This window comes from Typha latifolia, chromosome 15 (assembly GCF_019914945.1).
Source record: "Typha latifolia isolate L0001 chromosome 15, TyphaL0001v2, whole genome shotgun sequence".
Classification (NCBI taxonomy): Eukaryota; Viridiplantae; Streptophyta; class Magnoliopsida; order Poales; family Typhaceae; genus Typha; species Typha latifolia.
This window is the reverse complement of record NC_133100.1, coordinates 5,494,806-5,511,170: the sequence shown is the minus strand read 5'-3', so window position 1 is coordinate 5,511,170 and position 16,365 is coordinate 5,494,806. Positions and strand designations below refer to the sequence as shown.

Below are 16,365 nucleotides of genomic sequence, written 5' to 3'. Positions count from 1 at the left end.
CCATGGCCTCCTCCTCCTCATCTGGCCTCCTTATCCTCCTCCGTGCTCGGCAAGCTGTCGCCTTCTCCTCCCATCCGACCTCTTCATCCTCCTCTAACCTCAGCTAGCCGCCGTCCCTACTGTCCCCTCCTCCTCTAATCAAACTCGGGCTCAGCCCGAACTTGATATGACTCGGCTTGAGTCGAGCCTAAACATCTTTGGAGGGCTCGAAATTAATTTTGAGTTAAGCCTGAGCTAGAGCCGGCTCACTTAGGCTCAACTCTTTTACACCCTAGAAACCGATTTAGATGGTAATAACTTTTGAGGGAAAACTTAATTAGCCAAAGGTTTGTTTATCAATATTAAATATATTCCCAAATAACAATAAAGTAAAGAAAACCTCCAGATCCTGCGGATGCCGCAAATCGCAGCCAGATTTTCCCCAATTCCCACAAATAAGCTAACGCCAACTTTGCCGGACCGATTCTCCGCTATCAGAGCATCCCAAACGCCCGTCGTTGTCCCAAATGACACTCGTACCCTTCAGAAGTCAAACGTCACGGTAATTCCCCAAACCCCAATCAACGAGGCCACTTCGGTAATTTCTTCTCCCTTTCCTCCTCCTAGAACAATTCTCCCTGCTACTTTTCTCTCTCTTTTTCTTTCTCCTCCTCCTCCCTTCCGCCATCGACCTCCAAAAACCCTAGCAATGGCAAGGCGATCTCTCCCCCTCCTCCGCCACCTCCTCCGCGAGTCCCGATCCCTCCCCGAACTCCGGCGATCCGTGACCTACATGCCTCGCCCAGGCGATGGCGCCCCCCGCCCCGTAACCCTGATCCCTGGCGATGGCATCGGCCCCCTCGTCACCGGCGCCGTCCGCCAGGTCATGGAGGCGATGCACGCCCCCATCTACTTCGAGACCTACGAGGTCCACGGCGACATGACCACCGTGCCCGCCGAGGTGATCGAGTCGATCCGCCGGAACAAGGTTTGCCTCAAGGGTGGCCTCGCGACCCCCGTGGGCGGTGGAGTTAGTTCTCTTAATATGCAATTGAGGAAGGAGCTCGATCTCTTCGCGTCGCTCGTTAATTGCTTCAATCTCCCTGGGTTACCTACGAGGCACGAGAATGTTGATATAGTTGTGATCAGAGAGAATACTGAGGGGGAGTACTCGGGGCTCGAGCACGAGGTCGTCCCTGGCGTTGTTGAAAGCCTCAAGGTAGATAAGGAATCGTCTTTCCTTTCAATTATTTGGTTTTCTGTTTAGATGTGAAAAATGATGTGATTTGGGTGATTGTATAGTGATCTAGTAACAGATGCTTCAAATTTTCTTGCTTGATGCTAATAAGTAGTTAGGCAAATCTGTTTGGGTAGAGAAGATGTTTGGATAAAGAAATAATTCAGAATCCTTAATTTTTTTCAATTTTTTAGAAAATTCTTAGAAATAATGAATTTATGGATCTTTAAAATTCTCAGAAAACTCTTAGAGGACTCTGATTTCAGATTTCTGTTGATTCATCAAACTACTATTTTCCTTCAAATGAGTAGCAACAGTAAGCGTCAGTATGTGAGAGAGGGGGAGAGAGAGAGGAGGAGGAGGAAAGGTGCCAATATCGATTCCATTTCATTCTTGGTGTTGACCTCAACTTATGTTATAATCAAGCTCTATCTAATGAAGCAGATCTAATAGTCTAATACATTGCCATAAATAACCTGATGATAACTACCTCAGTAAAGGCCTTACAACCTGGTATTCACTCCCCAGGAAAGTCCTTACAGCTTGAAAACAAAAGACCTAATACATTGTGGGAGGACATTTTTTCTCCTAGAGTATCAGAAAATAAAAAATATTGCTAGTGATATTTCAAATGTGTATTGTCCTAGTTGCTTATTTGTAAAATTACTAGTGATCATTTTAAATTCTCAATTTACTTATAATGCTATATGACCATAGAGGGTGTTCCCTTTCTTCCATCATCTCAATATTTAGACATTTGACATTCCTACTAGGTCATCGCATGATACAAACCTTAAATTTTTATTATAAATTTTGACAGTGAAAAATTAAATTGTTTATCTTCTATACCTGTACATTAAGAATGTTGAAAAAAGATGCCAACTTTATTTGTAGTATTATGGTCTAGACAAAAGGAAAATCAAGAGAGGGAAATGTGGTAGTTTTCTCAAAATACATAGTCAAGTGGATTTTATTCTACGTGATATTGCAATAAATTTAGCTAGCTTTGGGTGGTTTTATCATGTTTGATTTTTATCAGAAACCATTTCTTACACTCGTAAGGTGGACAGAGTTCATTGTGAACTCTTTCACCGGAGGAATTTTGACTCTCGATTCTATTTTAGCATTTAAACATGTCAGGTTTCTAACATGTACTAATAGTTATGACATTCATCTTACTTGTTGATTTTGCTTATGGACTTATGTTCGTATATCCTGTTAGCCTGGAAAGTGAATGCTTTTCTTTTTGAACTTGCTTGTCTGTTGTTATTATTATCATGGGCTTCATTTATTTGTCTGTTTGTTGTTTGCGCTTTATAACACAGATTTTCTGGGTAGCCCTATTTCATAATGCAATATACTAGTGATTAACTAAATCATGCAGCACTTTGCCAATAATGTTTCAGTTATTAAGTAAATATTGAATTATTATTTTTTCAGGGAAATGTTTACTATAAATATCAGGCCTCATTGACCTTAGAGAGCTGTAAAAAAGTATAGGAATGACATAAAAGATTGTTAATTTTCCATTGTGCATCAGTTAGAATGATGAAAAATATTCAGTTGTTTATGAAATATTCTCCTATATATTTAAGAAAATCAAATATATTAGAGTAATAGAGTTGCATCCAATTAATATGTTAATAATAGATCAACGTATTTTTGAAATTTGTGAAAATCTCATATAAAATCCTAGTCTTTTCTATGTCGCAGGGATAGCATCCGACAAACTTCTGAGATATCATTGACTAGGTATTTAGAACAGCTGAAGTCCAGTTTTACCTCAGTCCATTAACATTTATCTGAGAGGACATATTATTAGAGGCCATTTGACTTATCACAAGCTTACAATCCTCAATTAGCAGATTTAGAGTCTCATTCATGTAGATTGCAGTACTTTCTCCATGTGGTAGTGTGGGCTTGAATTGTGGAAATAGCCCTCTTTTGTTGGTAAGGTGTAGTCCATCTTGCCTTTTGTAGACCTGCATGGGCATGACATCAGGCACTAGGAATCCAGCATTTTCAAACTCATACATGTGTTAGGTATATGCTATATACCTTGTTTTTATGGAAATTGCTTATGCTCCACGTCGTGTCCGATTACCATCAATTATGTGAGTCTAGGTGATATTGTTCATGAATTTTTATTTTATTTTATGGTAAATGACTTTTACAAGTTGCAGCATGAGCACTAACTCTTTGTAGTGAGATATCTATCAATACTCCTGCCTTAAGTTGCACAAGCTTTTACTAATTTATTAAAGAAGGTATCGAGAAGTTATTATTTTAAGTGTCTTTTGCATTACTCTTTCGACCCCTTCTTCCATTTTCCATCCTGACTCAATGGCCTTGCTAGGTTATCACAAAGTTCTGCTCAGAGCGCATTGCAAAGTATGCTTTTGAGTATGCATACCTTAATAACCGAAAGAAAGTTACAGCTGTTCATAAGGCCAACATCATGAAGCTTGCTGATGGTTTATTTTTAGAATCTTGCCGAGAGGTTGCAACAAAGTACCCAGGGATAAAATATAATGAGATTATTGTGGACAACTGCTGTATGCAACTTGTTTCAAAGCCTGAGCAGTTCGATGTTATGGTATGATATTTTAAATTTTATGCACTTTCTAAATACTTATCTCTTGCAGAACATGCATGTTTCCATAGTCTTGTAACTTCTATCATCTTGTTGGAGTGCAATCTTTATGTTGGCCTGTTTTCATTAGATTGAAATAATGCTATTTTTTCCCAGATAAATGCTTTGGATGATGCAATTATGAAATATACCTCTGAATACTTATACTATTTACTGTTTCTCACTTATTGTTATAGGATTCTTTATTTGGTATGTTTGAGGGCAATTGCTTATACAAGGTTTACGAGAAAAGCTAGGAAACATTATATAAAGTTATGGACTTCTATTTGTTCTATTAGTTTTATTTGCATTAGTGGTTACATTTAGGGCCAAAATGAATGAACAGAACTTTTTGTTCTATCACTTTTCATGTCATTCATCATAGTGGAATTGATTACTCATTACTGTATGTTTCGCGCTCCACAAGAACTTTAAATATTATTCTTATTATATTTGCAGTTCTGTCTTTTTAAGTTTGATTTCGACTGTAAACAAAAACAATTATTTTAAAAGGATGTATGCTCATTGGATATTTTCATGTGAATCTTCCTTGGGGTGTAGCTGTTAGGTTCTTGATGTGGATCTAGTGTATTTTTATTTGTTCCTTAGTGGCAAGCAGTGTCGAGCAAAGCCAAACATGACTTTTTAACAAAAGGGAGCTGAGTTGACAGCCCTACTCATCAGAGTTATCTCTTTGGAAAGATAAGAGATCTGAAAATGTCCCCGTTGTAGGACATTTGGTTGGGTTGAACTGCCATTTAAATGACAATTAGGTTCAGATTTGCTCCTAATCAGATGACATGACCAAGCCACTGATTTCATTTTGGATTTCTTATGTTTCAGAAGCTTGAAGTAACTTTGTTCCTTACATATTGAAGGTTCACTGCCCAATACCAATTGAATATTACTTGGTCGTCATTGGATATTGATAAGTATATATTCTCTTCCTAATTTTATAATTCTCTATTAGACAACTAAGTTAGAATCTTTTTAGCTAGTTATGGAAGATACTTCAGAAATGAACTATTAAATCATCAAAAGATCAAATATTCATCACAATTCACATCTCGCCAAAACTCAAATCCATTCAGAGTTTACCAAAAATCCTCGCGTTAATCGTCAGTCTAGAAACTCTTACAGGTTTTATATAAATATAATGCATACATTACCTATTTATTCCTACCAAGATTCTAAATATCATTTTCAGGATCAGGTTTAGTCTCCCAAAAAAATGAGTACTTATCGGTCGTTTCGGTATCGGACTATTTTGAATTATATAAAATTTGATATATTGTTATAAAATGCAGAAAAAATTCTAAAAATTTAGAAAAAAATGATAGAAAAATAAAAATATATTCATCCCTCACTCTCTCTCTCTCTTTGCTACTATAGCAGCAGAGGCGGGGCTGCTGCAACAGTGAGGAGAAAGGGAGAGAGGGGAAGAAGGGAGAGAGAAGGGAGGGAGGGAAGAAAGATGGAAAAAAGAAAAAAAAAAGCTTAATCAAAGAAGTGAGAAAAAAACAGCTCATCTCATCAGAGGTCAATATTGCTAGAAAAATTACTTGTCATTGTCATCGTCGCTCACTGTTGCCAAATTGGGAGAGGGAGGGGGGGGGGGATGGAGTTATTAATATGGCTTTAGATTTCAGTCAGATCCGATCCATTAAAGCTCGTCAATTTCAGCCAAACCAATGGAAAAGGGTTCAAACTGGCCTGTTTCAGCCCAACAACAGACATTCCAAGATATTGGTTTTAGGCATGGATTGGAATCGGCTTTGGCTGATCTCAATTTGTTTCAGCCACAATGATTGGTCGAGACTTCAATCCTCTTCCTATGATATCAACAAGCATTTTAAAACTTTCCTGGAGCCTTAATGAACTAAAGATGAGCTAAACTTTTGAAGTCAATATATAAATGAACTATACATGAATCAAGGTAGCTCGATTAATACGTATGTCAAAATTTACCTAATAAATGAATGTTTATTCTAGAGCAAGCTTTTCAGTCATTAGATTATGAACTGTTATCTAACAATTTGATCTCAAAGGTAACAGTATAATAAGTGATCTAGTTCTAACCCTGATCAAGGGGAATCCCTCTCTCTCTCTAGCCTATAGCTTTATTTCCTCAACTACTCCTGCACTGCAAGTCTACAGATTGAACTGAATCTCAGAGCATAGGTGAGCTAAGCTTGTTAATGAGTCTAAGTTCAAATGAATAAAACATCTTACTAAGTAAATAAGCTGAGCTGTAAACTGGGTTGTATATCTTGTTTATCTCTTAACAGTATTATAAGTCATCTAGTTCTAACCCTGATCAAGGGGAATCCCCCTCTCTCTCTAGCCTACAGCTTCATTTCCTCAACTACTCCTTCATTGCACGTCTACAGATTGAGCTGAATCTCAGAGCATACGTGAGCTAAGCTTGTTAATGAGTCAAGTTCAAACAAATAAAAAATCTTACTAAGTAAATAATCTGAGCTGTAAACTGGGTTGTATATCTCGTTTATCTATTAAGATGAAGCAAGTCAAGCTTGAGATGGCTCGATAAAATACTGAGATGAAAATGAACCTCACATTTTCTGCTCGAATTGAATTGACTTGAATGCCTAGGTCTTTGTTTCTATGAGCTTGAGCAGCAGTCAAATTGCTCTTGTTCATCAATGTAGTCTGTCTTATGTAAGGAGCTAGAAAGCTACATGAAACTTTTGTTAGAGAGATCAAGACCTCACATAACCTAGATACAGCATCTTTTTCAGGTTGAAAGATGCATAATGTATTCATTAGGATCTTTGTTTATTCTTTTTTTTTTTTAACTGTGGGAACGTATTTTTGGAGCAGAAAAGCGACAAAATAAGGGCTGATTCTGTGAATATGTTTTCTTTCCCCTGTTTCCTTTCCAGCCTTTCAAAGTGTGCATTGCAAAATAGAATGTTTGAGCATGTTGAGCTCTTGTAAATTTTTTCGCTTTGTAAGTAGTGGGTATCAGGTGGTCTGGTTGCTCAAGATATGAGAATACCTGCAATATCCCCCTAGTCTCATGGAATGAATCTAGCAAAATAAGATGTAGTTAGTGGCAAATATGAATCTGTGGTTATATTTTCTGAAAATGTGTGTGCCCACTATGGGTATTCATGATACCAATATTTATTCTGTCACATTTTACACTAAAAGAGTTTGAACATAATCAGACATGTTCCAATGGCCAAGTTTGAATTTTAATAGTATGCTGTCTCTATTTGGTTTTATGCTCCGCTAGTAACACATGGATAAGGAGTTGGATTCCGTAATTTCAAAGATTTTCTATGAAATCCTGCATGATGCGTCTTTAGAGAGGGTACAGTTTCCTTTATGCGTCCTTCAACTATGAATCAACAAATTTGGCATGATTTGATGCAGCCAAACCATACTTTTAAGTTTTAACCAGCATATGATTTCACTTCAGAGATGGCTTCGATTAATACTTGTATAATTGGATGATGCAGTTGCATGATTGCATCATCTTATTTAATCCCTAGTTGAATCTTGGAAACCAGTCAATTAACAGTTCTATGGTAATAAAAGTATGCGAACTAATATATTCTTTTGAATAGACAAGCAATAGTACTCTTTTGAAGTCTTGGAAAGAATAGATGAAAGCTATAGTAGCACAGAACATACAAATAGGGAGCATTGGAATGGAAAGAAAGTGGAAGAACAAAAAAGCAGTACACTAGATGCTTTAGACATGGAAAGAAGATGACAATATATCAGAAATATAGCGATATGGAAGTAAGCATCTGCAAGAGGCTGTTTTATGGAGTCCTCACATTTCCTCACTTTCATGCCTCTGTATAATGCTGTTTACTCTGTCAATTATATTTTCACAGAGGGAGATATTGGATGATCATGATGTATTTGAATGAAACATAGGGCTCTAAAATGGAAAACCTTGATCTGCACCTCTCAATCCTATTTATGATGTGTCTTCCAAGTAATGACTGGCTAATTCATACATTTTATTCAGTGGTTCCATGTATCCTAAGGCATATCGGCTGCTTAAACAAGAAGCTGTCTTCAATGAGATTTGCTCAACAATGGCAGCAAAAAAACAACGGATTAGCAGTTTTATGGGCCAAACTTCTTTTTTCCTTAGCTCGTGCAGGATCCTATCTTTCAGTTATCTGAGGGAGATCATATCTTCTCCCCTTCATGGCACCATCAAACTGAACAAAAGTGGTCCTCCTCCTGTTAGAAGTTAGAACCATTATGGATGCTCCTCAGCTGGTTCTACCGACAAATTACCAAGAAAATAGTTGGCCCCTACTTGCTTTCCAGTGATAACGATTTATCCAACCTAAAACTAGGTTTTTGATTCTATGTTTCCATTCAGTTTCAGCAATTTTTCTATGGTTTGGACAGTATTACGTTATGATTTACAACAAAATTTGGATGTTTTGTTACAAGGAAATAAAAGATATGAAGGAATGCAAATAATTTTAAATTCATCCAGCACCTTATGTTAAACACCTTGTATGAGTGGACATACTTATTAAGTTGGTGAATCTTGAGATACTCAAGTATGAGATCCAAGTATGTGTAATTATGAAAGTTTCGGTTTAAAGTTAATTCTAATTGATTATGAACAACCTTTAAGTAGGTTACAGATTGCACTATATGCTACTGATTTGACTTTTTAGCACAGTGCAATATATGCTATCTGTTCTGATCAGAATGATCGAAGAACAATACAGCTTCATCTCGTGCTAGGCAGTTTCTACTTTCTACTACCTTTGGACATTTAGTTTAGCATAACAATTAAATGTTGTATTATGTGGGCTTGCGGGTGTACCATCCCTATTCTCTCTCTCTAAAAAAAAAAAAAAAAAGAAAAGAAAAAGAAAAAAGAAAAAAAGAAAACAAGAAGAAATGTTGTATTATGGCTTTTGGTTGTTGCTTCATGCATTCATCAATGTCCTAGCAAAATAACTCTACATTATTGTGGTTTATTATCCATTATTTCATGATTGTATAATGATGCTCTAGACAGCTTTGCAAGCTCTATCTTTTGAGGCCCTTTCATTTGATAGATATCCCATCTGCATTACTAAATGATTTATTTTCTGCTGAATCTTCAGAGTTATATCTATCTATTACCATAAAACAGTTAAAAAAACAAAGTATAATTTGTAAATCTCATTTTCTATGGCTTTTAATTGAGGAGCCAAAATAACTTTGGCTGGTATTGACTAGTTATGCTCGCCTTTTATAATTTAATGTATAGATGGTAATTTAATAGGAGCGATGTTTTGGTTTACTTTCCTGCTATTTCCATTAATATAAACCTATATAAGATCTGCAATTTAATTTCAGTTTGTGCAACAATTTTCTTTGCTTTATTTTCTTCTCTAATCTGATCCAATACTGATGACTGGCAGGTCACACCAAATCTTTATGGCAATCTGGTGGCTAACACAGCTGCAGGTATTGCTGGAGGCACTGGTGTCATGCCTGGAGGTAATTGTCTAAACTTTGATCCATCTCCTTTTTGGTGCAATCTGTTTTGTTCTGTAAATCTGTATGCATAGCAATGTAAAGATGGCAGCAATAGTGCTCTGTTAACTTTAGTTGGTATCAAAACAATTTGAATGGACTTAGTCACTAATAACTAATAAGAACTTTTATTGCTCAAGAATGTAACAAATTTACTATCCGAATAATTCAATATGAGATTTATCTGGTATTAGTCGTCAACACAGAGGATAGAGACTTATCAGAAGTGGTAGCTATTAGTTCAATGTAAAGATGTAAAATTGATCCACATCATGTGCTTACGGGATAATATAGCTTCTGATTTTTTGTGATAATTTGTAGATGACCCTCAGAACTCACCTAATCATATGATTGACTTGTTCTTCAGGCAATGCTGGTCAGGACCATGCTATCTTCGAACAAGGTGCTTCAGCAGGAAATGTAGGAAATGAGAAACTACTGGAACAAAAGAAAGCAAACCCCGTTGCACTGCTTCTGTCATCTGCCATGATGCTTAGGCACTTGCAGTTCCCATCTTTTGCTGACAGACTGGAAACTGCTGTTAAGCGTGTGATTGCAGGAGGCGAATACAGGACAAAAGATTTAGGAGGTCACAGCACCACCCAAGAAGTTGTTGATGCCGTGATAGCCAATCTGGACTGACTTCCTCATCCTGAGATTACATATTCTTTTTGGAACAGAAGATTCCAAGAACAAATTTCTTTTTCTTTCTTTCACCTTTTTGAGTCTTATCTTATTTGCCTCACAAGTTTCCGGATGGGATCTCAGATGATTTTCACTTCTATGACCCCTGCCACGCAGGAGTTAGGTAGATTATATTAATTATGGAGTATAGATCACTCATCGGGAATAAGAGTGCAAATCCCATCTGGATTGGATTTGTCAAATTCTGTACTTTGAAACAGGTTCTACATATGCTTGGCATCTTGTATTGAAACAGCTGAACTGAGTGTTCTGCAAACAGTAATAATGGTAATCTGTAGATTCTCTGACTCCTCAAAAAAAATTGTTTTCCTGAGAATCCTGTACAAGATAGAGAATGCGAGCTGGATGGCCATGCCTTGTGAGTAAATTGAAAATGTAATGTTATGCTTACAAATATTTATAAATATTCTACAAATAAAGTTACGCCGTAACTTCTGAACCTTCAATAATTTCTTTCTCCTATTCACAATTATCTACATGAACTGGCGTGATTCAGACCGTTGTTACGAAGACTTTGAGGCAATAATTTTAAAGCTATCTCAAATAACCTATGTACAGGCATATCAAGAATTTGGGAGGATCTTCAATAGTGTTTGAGGGTAGCCGAACTTTGCTCTTTGCTATTACATTCATTAGCAGACTTCGCTATGACATACAACCCGAGATAAAGGCGGCTCGATCTCTATATTTTGCGGACACTTTCCACATGGCACGGATAATGGAGAAAAAGGTTTGAGAGCTGAGGATTGGAGTGAGGCCACAATGGACAACAATGAACATGCGAGAGTTGCCTCAATCACCCGTGACCATGCTTGACACTCATTGGCTCGACCACCCATGACTAGAGCTAATCCCATGATGCCCATCACCTTCTAAGGATTGCATGACTCCTATGTGGTGTTTTATAGCGCCCAAGTCGAAGACGAAGGGCGTAGGGTCTCTTCTACTCTTATGACGAAAATCTATTTTTAAACTCAAATTGGTCTTCCATATAACTCTTTTGGCCATAATAGTTTGTCCTGCGGCACAAGTGCATAAGACCGATTGTAGTTATATTGATAGAGCAGTCGATCGAGGTTGACTCCAAGGACGATATGATTTAGATGGCTGAGTTGGACTGCATGGAATGGTATCTGAGTTTTCACCTTGAGGATAATGTGTGCAAAAGCATGGTCAAATGCTACACTCTGGGCTAGTCTGAGTCTTAGTTAGCTCGAGCTTGTGAATCAACTAAGTTGAATCATTTAATTATTGCATTTCAAATTTCAAATCTATGTATGGTTCAGTCCAAACCAATTTATGCTTTACATTGGTTGGGTACCACTAAGTTGGCTAATTGGTTTAGTCGGGTTGGCCTCTTAATAAGTATGGGGTGTAGCCGAGTCAAGGGTTTGTTGAGTTAGATATAATTAATCTTCTCTCTCTCTTTCCTCTCCTGTCAACTTACCCTAACCCTAGCTAACCTCCTCCTCGTAGTCGCCACCACCATAGCTACATGCCACCTACTAGCCAAGACGCCCACCTTCCCTCGGACCTCCATCTTCCTTCTCTATTGTGCCCTTACTCGAGTCCACTCTCACTATCAACCTATGACACTTCCCTAGCCAGACTGAAACTCCTCAATTACCATCCATCTGTACTAGCCCAAGCTAACACCTAGCCAAGCTCTACTTTTCTAGCCAAGCTAACACCCAGCTAAGCTCTACTTTTCTAACCGCAACCTAGCTCCACTCAAGAGCAACTCCCATGTGCTTAGCCAAACAGACTCATGCCCTAACCCCTCCTAGGGTTGCCCACCTCCTATCAGCCATCTACAACCCATGGATGTTACACCTCTCACTCGAGACATACCCACCAGCCTATCAACCCAAATCGAGCGTGCTTAGCCTAGAATTGAGAGGAACCCTTACTTATATGTGTTCCTAGTGTGGGGGTCTTTAGGTGAGTGCAAAATTTGAGATTGGCTTATTTAGGTGGGTGTATTTGTTAGTATTTCTAAGTTGGTTTTATTAAAAGTTGATACATGATCAATAAGGAGTAGATTTTTGGTAATTTTATCGTTTTCTTTTCCATTTTTTAGTTATTCAAGTCTTGTAATTCTTTTCTTTTGTATTGTCTTTAAATCGATAAATTTTGTAGGTATATTCACTATAAAACCTCACTAGACACAACTTATCCACTAGTGAAAACTAGGAGTTTAATGCTTGTTGCATTAGCTAAATACAATCGCGATGCTTATAAAGTGAGTTAGATTTTTTTTTCGTTTAAAAAAATTCTTCTATTTTGCTCAAGGATTAGCAAAAATCTGGGCTTCAAATATTAGTCGACTTCATCATTATCATATTTGTTATGCCCAAATTATATACTTGCTAATATTTTACTTTTCTTAACTATATGCAGAGCATGATCAATTAAAGTCAATTTAATTACCAAAAGCAATCAAACTTTGGTTCATTAACCAAACATGGGCCTAGCCACATAAACTAATTGATCAATACAAACTAGCCTAACATTTAAGCCATCATTGTTCATCTTCTTTCTCACTCAAACTGGAAAGATTTGGAAAGAAACTTTTGTTTCCTCTTCCACATAGTTGATCTCCAACAATCTTCAGTGTGCCTTTTCTAATCGTGGCTAAGATTTTTGATAACAATTTTAGCGAGCAGATCTTCATTGAGCAGCAATTGCTTTTTGCAGATCAAGCTACAAAATTCTAGCAAGAAATCACCCAATTTCGCGTGCAAAATTCCAACAACAAATCCATAACAAACCATCAAGATACAACTAAAACAACTAATACAAGAGTACACTATAATTCGACATGTATTATATAAATCATCGTCTAATACAAAAGAGTACAAATATCAAATACTAGTATAACTCAATTTCTATATAAACTATCATCTATAACTCACCTCATCATCGCTCTAAAATATCTTCTCAAGATATCTCAAGTCGCTATCACATACCACATATCTGAGGGGTTAGAAAAAAAATAAAAGAGTCATGAGCAAAAGGCTCAGTGAATAGACCTTACCCTGAATCAGTGATGCCAAACAGAGAGTAAATCATGTACTAGATAATATAAATAAAAAGAAACATCATGTCATGAATGAGTATATGAATATTCCTCAATAATACATAAATAAAAAAATAGATAACATGTCATGACTAATAAATTGTATAATCCTCGACAATGAATAAATAAATCTCTATGTTATACTATCATCATAATTCTCTCTCAAATATGACACATGATGCATGCCGACCATGACGATGCTATGATATCAAATGCAACTATATATGATGTATATTGACTACTCGATAATTAGATAATTAAATGATAATGAAATCATATGGATTTCTTAACATCTCAGTCATCAATGTTAGCTTTATATGTCATCATCATACTAGACCACTGTGCACAGTCAACACCTGGTACCTGATCTCAACATCATGCCCGGAGGCTCAGAGCATACTCTGCCATCCGCAAGGAGTATCTCAAATATAATCATACCCTGCCATCCGCTAAGGGTATCAACAACCATCCAGACCGAGCACCCTTCTAGCTGATAGAAATCTCGTGAGGATAACTCGCCACATATGCTCTGGCGACCGGTATGTGTCCGAATGTTTGCTGCGCACACAGACTAACGACCTCGGACATAAGGCCAACAGGATCGTGACTATGTCGAGCGATCAATCATCCAGCAAGCGCATCCTAATCCTCGTGCCCACTCGGGTATCCTCACGCTTTCCGATCAACTATCATCAATCACATTTCATGCTTTCCTTCTAAATGACAGATCATATGCATATATCCAGTACGATAACAAGTCAATGCATAATAGGAATTTAGGTGGAACAGGAATTAAGAGAAAAATAATGCAATATAGTCTCCGATCATGTAGACAACACATGCATACTCATGTTATAGATTAACTGGACATACCATTATAACAGTATAATCATCTCTCATCATCTCTATATATCACCAATGTGTTCATATCCCAGATCAACATAATTAGATGCATGATAAAAATATGCTCGACTGTATTCATATCTAGATAAAATCATATAATCATGTTGGAGGCCAAAACATGCATGTACATAATATATAATATAACATAATTTGAGAAAGGCGTCTAAGGGATAAGACTACTCACTATCGATTCAGAGGACATGAACCACGCATCTCTCACGTCCGTCAATCCAACATCAACTCATCGTCAGGGTCCACGGGGTCTAAAATAAGAGGGTTCGGGATCTGAAATTTTTTAAGTAATATAAGGTCAGTTATTTATCCAATTAGGATCCGTTTGTGTAACATATAATGATTTATTAGGTTTAAAATTCCTTCTTTTGTTTTTATTAAATAATTTGATCTATATCATATATTTAATTATAATAATATTAGTATGTTATTATTCTAATTGTAGATTTATTTATAAAACCATAGTTTGCTAATTATATATTAAGTATTAATAGTCAATCTCTTTTGATAAAAAAAAACGTAAAAGAGCTCCATGTACAATAATATAATTTAAGATACAAGCACTTATATTATATAATATTATATAATTATACTTTAATTACTTTGTCACTACTACCCTTACTAAACAAATTAAGAGTTGCATATAAAATAATCTTTACTTAATCATGTATATAAACATTAAGTAAGCCTACTATTATATTATATGCATAATAATGTATAATAAGTTGCACATATATATATATATATCTAATTATAAAAATATGTATTAATCTAATAAAATATATGAAGTTAAAAATATATTTATGTACAAATATTTATAATTATAATTAACTGAAATTACACTAATTATGCTTACCATGTTATTAGATATATCTATTCTTGACAAATTAAATTAAAGATCTAATTTAGATTAACTAAATAACATAAGTACTTTACATGTGTTTTATTACCGGAGAAGGTAAAACGAACAGAGCAAAAAGAAGTAAAGGAAAGGAAGAAGAAGAAAAAGAAGAAGAAGGAGAAGAAGGGAAAGGAGGGAGGCTCACCTTGGCCGTAGTGGCGGCAGCGGCAACGGCGACGACGGTGACAGCGGCAGGCCGGCGTCGATAAGTGAAGGAGAGAAAGAGAGAGCTCGAGAGAGAGAGAGAGAGAACGAGTCTGTAGAGAGAGAGAGAGATAGAGCTATAGAGAGAGATAGTGAGGGTGGTGTTGCTGCGGCGATGATAGCGACGGTGACGGTAGCGACGGTGACGGTAGGCCGGCATCGGCAAGAGAATATGTGAAAGAAAGAGAGAGAGGGGGGAGAAAGAGAGAGAGAGAATATGAGAGAAGAATATGTGAGAGAGAAAGAGAGAGAGATATAAAAAGAGAGATGGAAGACGGTGGAGGAGGGGTAGCGGTGGCACCGGGCCCGCCGCGGCTAGCTGGCCGTAGCCGGTTGGTTGCGGCAGTAGCAGTGGGCGCGTGGCACCCACCATGCAAGCTGCATGAACAGAATGCATGGGCATGAGGCCGGCCTCAGTGTGGCTGCCCACGTTGTGCCCAAAAATAAATAAATAATTAATTAAATTTTTTTTAATGTTGGGTTGTTACAATATACACCACAATAAAATAGTGTGGCCGAAATAAAAAATAGAACTCTAATGGATATGGTTAATGCAATGTTTGACCATTTTTGTCTTCCGAATAATCTTTCAAGTGAAGCAATCCTAATTGCTGCACATATTCTTAATAGGAATATATTTTAAAATGAATGTATCTCCTTATGAGTTATAGTTTAATCGAAAACCTAACTTAGGATATTTAAAATTGTGGGGATGTCTTACTTATGTTAGATTGTCCGATCTGAAAAGATCAAAGTTGAGGTCAAGAACCTCTAAATGTGCTTTTATTAGTTATGCTTCTAATAGCAAAGCATATTATTTTTTAGAGATAAATACAAATGTTGTGATTGAATATAGAGATGCCGAATTCTTTGAGGATAAAACTTTTAAAAAACCTAGATCTCTAGAATTTGATTTTAATAATCAAAGGAAATATCTAGATTATCATTATTCTGAAATTTTTTTTTTGAAGATGTGGAAATTAGAAAATCCAAAAGAATTAGAAAAGAATCGAATTTAGGTCTTGATTTTGTGACTTAACTTGTGGAAGGCATTTCAAATTCTATTTGGAATAAATTTTGTTTTTGTCTTAATATGGAGAGTGATCCTTCTAGTTTTGATGAAGCAATGAAATTAATGCCATTTTTTGGAAGTAAGCTATCAATGATAAAATGGAGTCAAT

The 16,365-nt window shown here is 36.6% G+C and overlaps 1 protein-coding gene across 2 annotated transcripts; it reads left to right on the top strand.

The window, feature by feature from the left end:
- The first annotated feature begins 567 nt into the window (after positions 1-567).
- LOC140802239 (isocitrate dehydrogenase [NAD] regulatory subunit 1, mitochondrial) lies at positions 568-10,534 on the top strand. 2 transcript variants are annotated; one of them, XM_073157698.1, is made up of 4 exons: positions 568-1,198; positions 3,573-3,812; positions 9,266-9,344; positions 9,748-10,534. In XM_073157698.1, the coding sequence occupies exons 1-4, from the start codon at positions 689-691 to the stop codon at positions 10,020-10,022; spliced, it is 1,104 nt and encodes a 367-aa protein (XP_073013799.1). In that variant the 5' UTR covers positions 568-688; the 3' UTR covers positions 10,023-10,534. The 2 variants fall into 2 exon arrangements, with proteins under 2 accessions (XP_073013799.1, XP_073013798.1); XM_073157697.1 differs by having other exon boundaries at positions 595-1,198; positions 3,585-3,812.
- The last annotated feature ends 5,831 nt before the right edge of the window (positions 10,535-16,365 follow it).